We start from the raw sequence: 13,537 nt of genomic DNA, 5'->3' as shown, positions 1-13,537 counted from the left end.
ATCGAGAAATCACGCTCATTTTTTGTTTTCCAAATCCACCAACCGTGCAAATGCAAGACACGCAAGATAGTCTCTTAAGCGACGCCGTCGACGACCGAGAACTATTTTTTACTCCGGAGGAACGCAGCTACCTGCTCGTGCCGCGTCACGAAGAACATCCGCTTCCGATCAGACTTCCAGACCAGCACACCGATCTCCGCGGCATATTGGCATGGGGCCTGGTATTCCTGCAGGGAAGTGAAATCCTTGAATAGGAAGCCAGCAGTGGCTCTGAGCCGGTCACGCTCCAGCTGCCACAGTCTGATCTGATCTGTGACAGTAGGCGGAAGCACCGAGGGCGGGATACTTGTCGTGTTGGAGGTGGAAAGGGAAGCATCGCGTTTGCGCAGCTGAGTGTGTGCGTGGGAGTACAGGTATGAGATGATCTGGTCGGCGGTGATGCCCATGTCGATGGCCCGGCGGACAGATTGGCGTGTGATTTTGCCGGTGACCAGATTTGGAAAGCGGTACTTCAGTGTTGTGAAGAGCGAGATGAGAGAGATCTGTAGCGGCGATGAGGTGTATGCGTAGAGGCGATAGTTCGTTTCGATGATGATGAATCCGGATCCGGAAGCACCAGGATGAGCCGAGGCCCCAGTCAACGAGCTACCGACGGTGCTGCTCAGTGCACTCGAGTCGGACGTCAGGGTGGTTGCAAGCCGTGTTGGGTAGAAGCGTGTGGCCTCCGGCGTCTCTTGGTAGATAATGCCAAAGTCGGCGAGGTCGGCAAGAGTCCGGAGCTGGACAGAGGACAACTGTTCCTTCTCATAGGACTGTCCTAATTCCAAACTGCTGAGCAGGAACAGGAATGAGAGGACCTCGACGCTGTCCATCCCGATGGCCTCGGCGCTCTCGACGTAGAGGATCAGTATGTGCCAGACTTGCGTGTTGACATCCTGAAGCACGAATCCAAATCCATCTTTGGTGATATCCACTCGACGATCACGAATCTCGACAAGGTGGCCTGCTTGGAGCAACTGCTTGACGCCCTTGCTGAGGTTCACGTCACGTTGTCCACTCAGAGCACTCGTTCCGACCATGTACCCTAGCACACTTTCCCACCGCCCTCGTGCATATTCATCCAGGTCAGCGATTGATATGAGGCTTTCACCCGGAGCTTGGGAAAAGACACCAAAGGATTGGGAGTCTTCCGAGCCCATGAGGGCTTGTCTGAGGGAGGATGCGAATGGGTTGGTGACCATGTATGCGCGGGCATTTTCGCCTGTGAGCGTCGTCGATAGAATATGTAGCCGGCCCAATATCGACAGCGCGTTATCTCGTTGCCTTTCATTTTTAAGAACAAATTGTCAGCTCTGCCGGTCTGAACAAAGAACGTCGAGAAGTTGCGCGCTCACTTCTTGCTTTCTGTTTTGACCCAGAGCTCAAGATCCTGCGTAGGCAGAGGATCCTTCAGATATAACAGTGCCATCACAAAACATTTTGCTGTTCTCACTGTTAGTCACGAAGCTGCGATCGATGAGCGGAAAGCTCCAGATACCCAAATCAGGCAGCATGCGCCGGAAAATAGCGAGGGCGGTGGATGGCTGTTGGTACAGCTTGAAGAAGGTCGTTCCAGGCAGGCCCTCCAGGTACTCGAGAGAACGAGACGTAGGTGCCGCCATGGTGTTGAGACCTGGCGCCTCTGTAGCTCTGTGAAAAGAATGGTGCGCGGTGAAGTCATGATCACTGGATGGGGCTGCGTACGGGGGGCGCAGCGGCCACTTTGCGCTGTTCCCGGGATGGGACGCGCCGACCATCTACCGGCCTTCGGCTCTTCCTCCTCAACCTCCCAAATCCTCAACCCTATTGCGGAGATGACAGCCCTCAGATTTGTCAAGACTGTGAGTAACGATTGCCTGGGCTGGCTAATGATGAGCTCATCATTAACATCTGTATGTGTGTGTAGGTGTGGGAGTCCTTTCGGGCTACTTCCGGTCTAGAGCCTCGGTAAGCTATACTGATCATGAGGACTTCATATTCCAAGGCAGCTCAAGCATTGGATGGGCTGACACCTATTTTCTTTAAGACTTCTGAATAATGTTAGTTGAAAATCAGCATCAAGATTCTAGGTTTCAAACCCGGAGACAGTACTCATTAATGCATTTAGCTACGGGTCACTGCCGCCAGGCCAGGAACTGTCAACTTTGAACTGGACATTCAAAAGGAACACACGGTAAGTACCATGGCCCCCATTGAATAAGTTGGCACATTGATTTGATCTCATCCATCGGATGCCTTGTTATGGCTCAAGCCCGGCTATAGATGCTTATCAGCTAACGTCTTGTCTAGAACCGGTTGAACATTCTTCATGGCGGTACTATTGCAAGCATGGGTACATGAGCCACTACACTTATATATCAAAGCCAATCCTTGAAGCTCACATTGATTCCTAGTGGACCTCGGTGGTTCCTTGGCTGTTGCCTCCCGGGGACTGTTCGCGACGGGTGTGTCTACCGACTTGAATGGTAAGTTGGCCATGAGTACCAAGGTTGCCACAAAGTGGTATTTGTGGTAAACTCAATTGCCTGACACGTTCATTCCCATATCAGTTACCTACCTGAACTCCGGGGGCAAGATTGGCGATAAGATTTCGGCTGTACGTTTTATCTCCGATTGTCCACACAACATCAGAATATGCTAACATGAATCAGGAGGTGACGTGTGACAAGTGTACGACTCTTTGCTGACCGATCGCTCCCATGACAATCTTGCTGACGATGCACAGTCGGCAAAACCCTCGCCTACACCAGCATCAAGTTCACCAACGACAAGGGCGAGCTCGTCGCACGAGGAAGCCACACAAAGTAAGTTGCTCCGTGGATACCCTAGCCACTACCATCGCTCCGGGTCAGCTAAGATACTGGGTATAGGTATGTGACTATTGCTTGGAAGGATCCCCAGAATATTGTGGAGGAGATCAACAAACTTCCGTGAGGTGCTCTAGTATCATGGCAGAATACAAGAGTACAAATATATCATCAACTTGTATCAGATGTGCCTAACGGTACCTCGTCTGTGCACTTTCTACTACCTAGTGACATCCAGTAATAATCTAAGTAAAAATACCCCTCTTTGCCCTCTCTAATAGACATGGAAAGGCAAATCTGAGCGGGGTAGAAGACGCAGCCAGAAATACCGTACGACCATCTTTAAATCACAGGTAGTAAAGCAGTCCATAAACAATACTTAATCGGCAATCAGTTTTCTGGCTCTGTTGAAAGTAATCCGTTACAAATGCTTTTAGAGTTACTCGAAGACACCCCTCGGCATTTAAGATTTCCATGGGGACTTGCCCCCAGCATGTAGACTCCGCCAAGCTTCAAGCTCATTCAATATCAAGGGAAAATACCATTTGCGCAGTAGCTGCTACACTCCGCGTTTGTAACCATCCATACTGCAGGGTCAAACGCATGTTCATACAATATCCTCATCCTCAATCCCATCAGCACCCAGCGGTTCTTCATCGTCACCCAAAAGGCCATCTTCGTCTTCTGGCGCCGCACCATCAAGGACCATCTCGCCATCACCCATAGCCTTGACTTTGGCCTGGGTCATCTCGAACACATACTGGCCTAGATGCTCGACACCCTCCATGGGGGTACCCTCCACCGTAGCGTCCAGCGCTCGCGTGGTGGGGAACATCTCGCCTGGCGCAAGCATCAACTTGTCCGGTCGCTGTAGCAGACGGTCAAATGCAGGTTTGAGCTCATAGCATGATTCGAAGACCTCACGGCGACCGAGGATATAGAGCCCCAGGCGGGCGCGGGACAAGGCGACTGTCAGACGGCGAACGTCACGCAGATAGCCCACGGTGCGAGTACGGGTGAGAGACAGGATCACGTCTGGAAGATGTTAGTTTCAGAAAGATTTCAGCTTGTAGAGCGAAGAGAAACTCACAATCATTCTGCTCTCCTTGGTATCTATCCACGGTTGTTACGATCTTCGGCATTCCAAAGAGGGGGTTCTTCGCACAGCGGTGGCTCAAAACGTCCCGAATCAAAGCCGTCTGCCCAGCATATGTAGCCAAGATGGAGATTTTCGCGGCCGGGTAGCCTAGCAGTCGCATGTACTGGTACAGCGCCACAGCGTACTCTGCCTCGCCCAGGTTCTGAATGAAGTGTGGTGTCGGCTCGCGCTCACCGGTGCCTTGATAGTCAGGAACATTGATGAACTGGTAGTCGAATTGAAAGCCAGCGTTTGCCTGCTGGAATTCTTCCACGGTTTCTACGGCCGGGAGATCACCCAGCTCCGGGTAGCGCCACCGGAAGAGCTCGGCGATAGTCGGCCTAGATCGCCCTTGCTTGTCCAGAGTAATAACCGGGACACCGAGCCGTGCCAGGCGCAGGAAAAGGCTCTGCTCGAAGTGTGCGTACTGGCGGAAAGCAATGTTCTGGATGATAGGGGAGTTCTGGAAATGATCTCCGCAAAGGACGACTCGCTTGAGGGGAAGCTCGCCGTTCTTCATGTTCTGAAGAGCAGTGGGAATGAAGCTCTCGATTTCAGTGATCTGGGCAGCTTCTTCCATGACCACATTGTCGTAGTGGAAGCCCAAGTCCGCAATCTCCTGTCGACGCATGGCCGCATGCGTGGAGGTCATTGCGATCACACGAGCTTCCTTGATCAAAAGGTAATTGGCCTTATCCCGCGGCTGACGCAGAATCTCGAAGGGTCGAATATCTTCGAGCTCGGAGAAGATTCGGTCAATGTGCCGTTGGCAGCCTGATGCAATATCCAGGATTGTCTCCTTTGAAGCGCCTGCATCGAACAAGGGTTGCGGGGCATTTGAGAAATATGTGTGGAAGGGGAAGGAGGCGACAATCTCCTCATTTGACACTTCTTCCGCGTTGGCCTGGTCCCAGAATTTGGCCCACGCGGGCTGAACATAGACGGTGTTGAAGTAGCCAGCCGTTTCACACGAGTTCCCATGGGCACCCTCGGCCTGAATCGACGCTGCAAGTCGCATGACTTCTGCCAGATAATGGTTCCGGTTATCAAGGAAAGATTCGACTCGGCCATGTTTGCTATAGCTTGAATTGGTATCCAACTCCTCCTCGCCGTGACCAAGTCGCAGAAGATGGCGCTCGTCGATATCGAGTGCAATGATCTTCTGGAAGAGTTGGTTGAGCGCCTGGTTGCTGTGGGCGATGAGCAGCGTGCGCTCTTCGGGGAAATTGTGGTAAAGGTTGTTGATAATTTGAGTTGCCACATCGGTTTTGCCGGTACCAGGTGGCCCCACAATTACCGTGAGACCAGGTTGGGTGCCGGACGCGATTGCCTCCACCTGGGCGGGCGTGAAACGTACCTTGTTGAGCTTGGGGGCATCGACAGGGTAGGGGCCAGGGTTGGGTGGCTTGTAAGTTGACACCCGCATGGTGCTGGGGCCTTTCTCGGTCTGCTCGGCTTGTTCTCGCCGGCGCTTCTTCTGCGGGGCAGTAGGGGCAGAATTTCCTTCACTGTCGATGGACTCGAGAACGTAAGGGGGACCGAAACTAGATGTTTCAGTTCCCGATGGCTCGATAGTTTTCCCGGGGAAACTCTCTACCAGATGAGTCCAGTCCAAGAACGTGTCCAGGAAATCCACAGACTGGAGCTTGTCTGGCAATTGAGTATATTGCGCCCCCGCAGGGTCTCCATATCCAAGGAAAATATCCTGGAGCCAGGACGGGAGAGTCATATCTGAAACAATGAGCTTCTGCATTGTTTCAAGAATTGACCTGAAGTTATTCTCTCTCCCCTTCCTGCGCGCGATAACATTGATCAGGGAATAGATATCAGTTTTGCCGTGCAGCTGGCGGTCCTTGTCTGCCTTGAATGCCGCAGCATCCAGATTAACGAGGATCTTGCGTACCCTCGGACGAGCGTGATATCCGTTGGCCTGACCTCGTCCTGGCAGTCGCAATGGACGGCCTTGCTCATCAAGCACTTGCACGACCTCTGCTGTGCGAAGGTAAGTCATACGAGGCTCCTCTGCATTCTGGTCACGGCCTCCCAGCTGCGTGGGAGAAGGAGACTGAACAGCCAGCAGATAAACAACATCATCTGGGCGAAGGGAGTCCCATTCCTTGCGGATGTTGTCCGCAAGCCTTCCCACCTCGATTGCTATCTCGGCCCTAACGAACGCCGGATTGGGAGAGCCAACCTTGGCTGGGGCAACTTCAATGATAGCAGGCTTAGAGATTGGAATAGCCATTCGAGAGAATCCATCAAATTTCAAGCTTCCATCACGATTTGCCTTGGGCTGTATGCGCTTAACAACTGACTCCATATCCTTGCGAATTTGGAAGAAAGCCTCGGACCGGTAGAGAAGGAATGAGCGCCAGAGGAAGTCCCCAATACTCAAATATTGAAGATTCAACTTTGGGATTGCAAGAGGTCTTGATCCATCATAAGATTCACTTCTCAGCAATGCGGGGTCATAGAGACTATCTTCCGTTGGGATGATACTCAATTGAGCAGCGACTTCCTGGAAAGAAAGCTTGCGCTCATAAAACGAGGAAAGAACCTCAAGGTACAGTTGGCGGTTGGGGGTGATATTTGACGACTTGGGATAGCTTGTCCGGAATCCAAGGTATGTGCATAAACTCTGGAGTTCGGCTTCCTCCAGAGAAGACAGTTGACCTTCCAACTCGGATCGTTGCTCAATTGAACCCAAGTTTGAAAGCGCAAGAATCATGAGCTTCTCCTTGAAGAATTTCATGGCGGTTCTTTGCAATCGCGCCAACTCTTGGCAGTGCAGGTCGTAGACGGCCTGAGGGGAAAGCGCTTCGCCAGAGTAATCATCAATGGCAAAGTTGATGAAATGCTTAAGAAGGTTGTAGAAATCGCGGAACAGAGCATTTTCAGGCACGCGGTATAATTGTGACAAGCGGATAATGGGCAAGAGATTGAGATCCTTGAGCAGGGTATTGACGTAACGCCGAGTCGGAAGTTGGCTCAAGAGATCAACCAGTAGTTCCAAAAAGCGTTCGCAATACAGCAGATTCTCCGGTTGCTCCTTTGCTGGGCCATTCAACTTCTGCAAGAAAACTAGCAGCATTGTATACAGCCATGATCGCTCGAACCGCATTTTCGCTTTGGCAGCGTCATCACCCGCATCGTAACGCTTCCCAGAGGCCCTCCAGGCCTTCTTTAGTGCGGGCGACTTGGCGATGACATGTTCCCTGGCATCGTCACTGGCGAGGTTGTGCCAGATCGAGATCGAAACGAGCGGGGCGCATTCTTTCCGGATCAAGACGTTCTCGAGTGATTGAAAGGCACTGATTATGAACGAGATTATTGACATGCGGGAATTGGTGGACAGCGACGTATCAATGCTCATTGACAGGATTCGATGGAATAGGCTCGAGAAATCGTCGGCGCGATCGGAGAAAATGTCTGCGTTAACTTGTCAGCCATCGCGACTCCAGGCTTCACCCTCCATTATCCGTCGCATTCACTCACCCCATATTGCAAGGTGCTCACGATGTTTCACGCTGACAATCAGAGCAATCAGAAGAACGTGGTGATTCGACGCATCTTCGGTGTACGTCGGCCAAAGGAACCTGTAACTCTAGTCAGCCCTGCGGGGATAGAGAAGAATCATCTCACTGCGAGTAGCATACTTTTCCAGCACATTCAAGTTCTCCAATATCAAAAGTGAACGACTCGTGAAGCCCTCCGCCTCCAGCGGATCCCACAAATGCTGTTTGATCACATCTGGCTTGACCTTGCGGACAGTCGTGTCCAACCAGTGCGCCTTGGCCAGCTTCACCCACGGGCTGTCCTCGCGAAAATCCACCACGGTCGGCCTGGCCTCGAGACTCTGTGCCATCGCAGCACTCGATTGTCCCTGATCCTGATAGACTGGGTTTGGTCGAGGGCGTGGTGTGGATCTGCGCACGTCGGGAACATCTGAAGTGAAGCTGGGGGAGCTTTTTCCAAAAGTCTTGGCTTTCCTCTCCGCCGAGCCGCAAACCACCCGTCTCCTCTGACCTTTGTTGCCTTTCCTGCTCGCAGCCCCAATTGTCCCTTCCACCCATTCTCTCGTCCTAGAAGATGGCGGCCCCAGAATTTGAGGCGGTTCGCGTCTACAAGGAGGTGGTGGATCGTCTTCTGGAGCGTGCAGCCCAGGTCAAGCCAGACTCACAGATTGAACCCCCGTTGACCGAGGGGGTCCTGGGCGAGCCGATCTGGCGAGTGCCAGGCGAGAAACAAGAGATTGTGAAGCAGCTCAACCCGCAGACTCAGTTTGCTGCCGTGGAGATCGCGTTCCGCGAGAAGTTCTATCGTATCCTGGTAAGTGACAACTACGCGCAAGCTGTCGTGGCTGACATCGATGCTAATTCTGTGATAACCGAAGGGCTCAACTTCGATCGACGACCCTTCCTTCATCCACATCTGGAACCTGCTCGACATCGTTTCTATTTTTTCCGACAACGGTTTGTCGTCTCTAGCTACACGATCATCCAACCGGCGTTTCTAACAAGTGGCGCAGAACAATGTGAACCTGGCCTCATCTTTTGGCTAATCGAGGAGCTGCTGGACAGTCAAACAATCAATGGCTGTCGTAAAGTTTTTGACTATCTCGAGTCGCGCCGGGAGCGGAATATTAAGGTATGCCCTGTGTAGCCGATTAAGGTGATAATTCAGAGTCGTGACTGATTTTCTCCAAGAAACACTTCAAACAGAAGAGTCTGGTCATCCTAAGATCCTGCAACGAGCTCCTCCGCCGGTTGTCCCGCGCAGAAGATACGGTATTCTGTGGCCGAGTCTTCATCTTCCTATTCCAAAGCTTCCCACTAGGCGACAAGAGTTCCGTGAACCTGCGCGGCGAGTTCCATACCGAAAATGCCACAACCTATGACGATATCCCCAAGGCAATTGCGGAGAATGACGAAGACACAACCATGACCGAAGGGAATGAGGCTTTTTCACCAACTGAGACGTCAGCGGAGGGCAGCACACAGCCGGAGGAGTCGAGCCAAGTTCCAAAGCTCGTGGTCACTGCAGACAAAAAAGGCAAGGCAAAAGAGAAGGTGGACCTAGATGCCCTTTACCCGGTGTTCTGGAGTCTACAAGGCTACTTCTCTGCCCCAAGCAAGTTGTTCGACACCGAGCGTTTTGCCGAATTCAAAACAGGGCTCGAAGCAACTCTCTCTGCGTTCAAGAATATCAACACCGAGCTCGAAAACCAGAGCGGCTCGCGGTCATCAGACGAGGCGCGAAGATCTCACAAACGTAAGCGCGTTACTGATGATGCCGAGGTTGGGACCAGCTTCAACCCGAAGTACCTCACCAGCCGGGATCTGTTTGATCTGGAAGTGAGCGATACAGCATTCAGAAGGCATGTTCTGGTGCAAGCCCTCATTCTTATCGATTTCATGCTGTCACTTACACCCAGCGCCAAGTCCCGCTTGGTCGACTTGACGAACAAATCTGTACTCTATGGGTTCGTCTTAAGTGAGGACGATGCGAAATGGGCAACCAGCATGAGGAAGAGCATTGAAGGATACCTTCGCCAGGGTGCCGGGGGGAACTTTTATTTCCGCATGGTCGATACTGTCTTGTCCAGGGACAAGAATTGGGTGCGCTGGAAAGCTGAAGGATGTCCACCAATTGAGCGACCTGCAGTCTTGGTGCCGGAATACATAAAGGCACGAGAGCATGCAACCAAAGCCTATGCCAACAAGCGACTTCGACCTTCGCCAATGGGATCTCTAGACCTGAGCTTCCTGTCCGATACTGAGGCGTTGGCCAACATCGAGCGGCTCAAGGAACCAGACCGCTACTCAGTTCCCTCTGCAGACTCCTTCATGATGGGTATCATGGACGACGACATGGACATCGAGATGGCCCAGACCCCGGACGACAAGGATGCTGCATTAAGAGCCAAGTCCAGCAAGTCTTGGCGCATCCTCCGCCTGTCAGCAAAGACAAAGCTTGCCGCATTCGACAAGATCGAGGACGGGAACAATCTCCAGGCCCTGTTCGAGAGCCCGGAAGCACCGTCAGAGACCCCCCAGCCTGGTGAAGGGGCTGAGAGCACTGCTCAGCCACCCGAGGACGAGGCCGGTCAAGATACAGCTACCAAAGAGACCTCATTCGGCGGGGACGGCGCACAAGACGAAGAGATCAAGGAGATCCCTGTCGCGAACATGAGCCAAAACGTCACCGACGACGCCCAATCACCATCAAAGCCCGAACTCCAGTCAAATGCGCCTACCGAAGAGAATACGAACGACGAGCCAAACACCGTCGCTTTTAGCGTGGCTTCCGGAGATAATCCCAAAGGGGACACGGCGACGTGACAAGCTGGCGGGTCTGGCAGGACGCTTTATTGCTCTGATCCCTTTCCTCGGGACTGCGGAGCAATACCCGCAACGGGTATCGTTTGGCGGCGTGTGGCTACCTTCGATCAGCCACATCCACTTAACCGGGTTGCTTGCGGATAAGCCTCTAATGCATCGATATCACGACGATGCAAATTTTGCAGATGCACCATGGAGTCGAGAACAGGGCACCTTCGCAGCCCTGCGCGATGACCGCTGCGTCGTGTGTATATTTTTTTCCCTTGCTCTATTTTTCCATTCAATAGTGCCTGGTTAGCTCAGAACCTAGCGAGCATGTCCGCGTCATTTGTCGCAGGTCGACCCCACGATTCTCTCCGGTTCTCACACTACAGGGATTCTTTCACGAACAAAAAACAGGAAAATGCCGCGACGATCATGTCCGGGGAAAAATTCTTTGAAAGACACCTTGCTTTTCTCCCTCCATTTCGCGCGACCTACACCATGGGCTTTCTCAGGGATGTATCGCAGAGTGCTACAGGATTGCATTGTTGAAGTGTCGATCAGGCACCCGCTCCACGAGCTATGCGTGGCTGGCTGTATGGAGTACCTTGCATGGTAGGATTCTGCACTGCCAAGAATGTCTCTGATTTAGAGCCTACGAGGCAGTGAAGGGCCGTTGAACGCTATTTGGGTCCTCATAGTTGATGCTATTTACCGAAGCACGGAGTACCATGGGCTCTCTTTCTCGCGTGGCAGGCCCGGGGCTACCGGCACGACAGGGCAAGGCTGCCAACGCCCCTTGTTTCTGATGGGACGCTTCTGATGTCGCATTAGCTACCGACGTGGGGTCCAAGGATTTGTCTAGTTGATCGGCAACTCTATTGCACTGAGCGAGAGTTTCCTGCATGAAATGCAATGCGCCAACCATCACTCACCATCCAATCCTGTACAAACACCACAATCAATAATCAATTAAAATTCATTTGTCTTTCTTGCACCCCTTTTACCATCCACTTGGCCTTGTCTTGTCTTGCCTTGTTCACAAGCCACACCCCGGCCCCCCCCTCCTCCGGCCTCTGTACTCGAGAAACTTAGGTGGCTCGGCAGCTCCAACTTACCCCTGGACAAAAGGACTCCCCTCCCCTTTCCCCCCGCTTCTGCGAAAAATTCGAAAGCTCGAAATCTAACCGAACATAATGGCGGGCTGAGTCGCACCGTCGCCGCCATGTTTCACATCCATGCACCGCGCAGCCTAGTTAGGGTGAGACTGGGAGGCATCGGCGTCAGAGGATCTGTCTGCGAGATTAGCGGGATAACAAAGTGGACTCGCCGTTGTTTGGGCAGTCGTTTTCGGCCCCCCGATGGCACAGTCCAAGTCCGCTATAACTACACTATGAGGCAGACTAGTCTAGGAGTCGTAGGAGGACAATCAGACTCCGTCTTCCGTGCGAGCCGAGCCAAGGGCGTTCGCAGCTTGGATTCTTCTCGAAAGGACGCACTGATCGCATGCCGGCACCGTGCAGCTCACGGTCGGAGACTTGCACACTCCACTAGTGGAGCTCAAGGTCAGCGCTAGACAGGTGATGGAAGGAGACCCGCCATATGGTGCTGTTGCGCGGACAGGACGGTTCCTACAGAGCCTGTGGAATGGTTAGCAGTGCAAGGAGCTATCTGGGGATAGCATAGCTCCAGCGCTCCCTCGATAACGACCTAGCTCGCTAGCTAGTCTCTTTTTTCTTTCCTTTCTTTTCTTTTCTTTTTCTCCGCTCTGGAAGCGCGAAAGCACTGGCCATGCATGTGTGTCTGGGAAGTATACACCGGTCAACGCTTTTGCCATCAGGATTCAATAATGCGAGTCAGTCCTCTGTCGCTAGCTACGGCCTTGGTCTGCTTAATTTCTGGTCTAGCAGGGGGGAGGCAGAGTGATTTTTTGGGGTGTTTTTCCCCCCGTTTTCTGCACTCTCGTAACAAATTCCCCGTTCAGATGTATGCGCGACTTAGACCCGTGGAAAAGCGATGGTGTCAACCAAGTTTCGACGAGACACCGACCCGCCCCGAAAAGGCCCAGCCGTTTGGGTATCGCCCATAGGGTTGTCTCACAGGTTGTCTCATAGGTCTCATAGGTCTCATAGGGTAGGTAGATTGATTCCGCTGGGGCTCAGGTACCGATCGAACAAGCGTGGGGACCACCGGCTCAGCTTCCAGCATGCGACATCCTAGACGCAATCTTATTTTTGATTGAGGGGTAGTTGCTAGAGTACGAAATACGTACAATGCCAGCATCTCCGATCTGCAGGGCACACGCGGGCACTGCTCTTCCCATCGGCCCATCTTGCCGGAACGTGCACGCCCCCAAGAGGGGGACGGGGTGTTGGGGTTAGCAGCAGCCAACCCGGGGACGGTGAAAGGGGCCCAAGGCTGCGAAAAGGCCAAGCGATCGGCTTGCGTCACCTCCCCTCCCCTCAGGCGATGACGACGTGCATGATCGGAGGGGTCGTGGTCCGCTAGTAGCGGGCATGGCGAAATGAAGGAGGGCCGGCGGTCTTGGCGCTGCAGGAAGCCATCCGAGATTAAAGTTGCGCGTGATTCGCGATGGAATGATTTCGGACTGGCCGCGATCGAAGCGGACGATCGGATTCCCCGCACCGGTCGTTCCAGAATAATGCGATAGTCCGCCCGCCCAGGCACCCGGTGAGTTTGTGTGTGTGAGCCATGGCCCATGGCTCGTGGCTCACAGATCCTCTCCAAATAGCGAGGAGGCAAAAGTATGCGGAAGAAAGCTCTCCAGCACCTGGTCGGATTACCCGAGACATCGTACCCGGTTTCCCGCCCCCCAAGGTCGCAAGGACGTTGCGGCGGGCCACCTTGCGCCGGATGGGGAAAAGACACGATCGGGCTCGTTCAAGGATGGCAGTAATCGCAGCGATCGCGCATCGTTTCGGCCGGAAAGACAAGCTCTGCGCGTTATGATTCGGGATCGCAGCACCAGGGTTCCGAGTTTTCTCCCCTCCGAACCCCGTGCGAGGCCAAGACTCCAGCGGAAATCAGTGGGAACCCGTCTAGCACCACTCGATGGAGTCTAGGGGGAAGGCTGGAGGCTAGAGACTGGAGACTGTACGAGGTAAGTCTCCAGTTTACAGCCGCCCGACTCCACGCTGGCAGGACCTTCGATCACGGCGCCGAACCATCATGTCTTGCGTCACGGGCTTATATCTCCGGGTCCCCACTGG

At 53.2% G+C, this 13,537-nt stretch overlaps 4 protein-coding genes across 4 annotated transcripts; 2 read left to right on the top strand and 2 right to left on the bottom strand.

Annotated features, from left to right (window-relative positions):
- Nucleotides 1-101: 101 nt before the first annotated feature.
- Nucleotides 102-1,661, bottom strand: N7482_001299 (TFIIH/NER complex subunit TFB2; the record flags this gene model as incomplete). Its single annotated transcript, XM_056683424.1, has 3 exons — nucleotides 102-1,323; nucleotides 1,395-1,482; nucleotides 1,538-1,661. 3 exons carry the CDS (start codon nucleotides 1,659-1,661, stop codon nucleotides 102-104), a joined length of 1,434 nt encoding a protein of 477 aa, XP_056547030.1.
- Nucleotides 1,662-1,778: 117 nt separating this feature from the next.
- N7482_001298 (PaaI family thioesterase) lies at nucleotides 1,779-2,973 on the top strand (the record flags this gene model as incomplete). The annotated part of the gene is made up of 10 exons (XM_056683423.1): nucleotides 1,779-1,880; nucleotides 1,946-1,986; nucleotides 2,066-2,078; nucleotides 2,147-2,212; nucleotides 2,329-2,371; nucleotides 2,433-2,504; nucleotides 2,589-2,635; nucleotides 2,691-2,709; nucleotides 2,765-2,843; nucleotides 2,910-2,973. 10 exons carry the CDS (start codon nucleotides 1,779-1,781, stop codon nucleotides 2,971-2,973), a joined length of 546 nt encoding a protein of 181 aa, XP_056547029.1.
- Nucleotides 2,974-3,453: 480 nt separating this feature from the next.
- Nucleotides 3,454-7,849, bottom strand: N7482_001297 (RNA helicase aquarius; the record flags this gene model as incomplete). Its single annotated transcript, XM_056683422.1, has 4 exons — nucleotides 3,454-3,881; nucleotides 3,937-7,413; nucleotides 7,480-7,580; nucleotides 7,641-7,849. The coding sequence occupies 4 exons, from the start codon at nucleotides 7,847-7,849 to the stop codon at nucleotides 3,454-3,456; spliced, it is 4,215 nt and encodes a 1,404-aa protein (XP_056547028.1).
- A 224-nt stretch (nucleotides 7,850-8,073) lies between these two features.
- On the top strand, nucleotides 8,074-10,325 carry N7482_001296 (THO complex subunit THO1/HPR1; the record flags this gene model as incomplete). Its single annotated transcript, XM_056683421.1, has 4 exons — nucleotides 8,074-8,313; nucleotides 8,378-8,456; nucleotides 8,513-8,631; nucleotides 8,691-10,325. 4 exons carry the CDS (start codon nucleotides 8,074-8,076, stop codon nucleotides 10,323-10,325), a joined length of 2,073 nt encoding a protein of 690 aa, XP_056547027.1.
- Between the last annotated feature and the right edge of the window lie 3,212 nt (nucleotides 10,326-13,537).

The sequence above is a fragment of the Penicillium canariense genome (genome assembly GCF_028826845.1).
Source record: "Penicillium canariense strain IBT 26290 chromosome Unknown utg000001l_segment0_segment0, whole genome shotgun sequence".
NCBI classification, from domain to species: domain Eukaryota; kingdom Fungi; phylum Ascomycota; class Eurotiomycetes; order Eurotiales; family Aspergillaceae; genus Penicillium; species Penicillium canariense.
The sequence above is the reverse complement of the archived record's forward strand: the minus strand, read 5'-3'. Positions and strand labels throughout refer to the sequence as shown.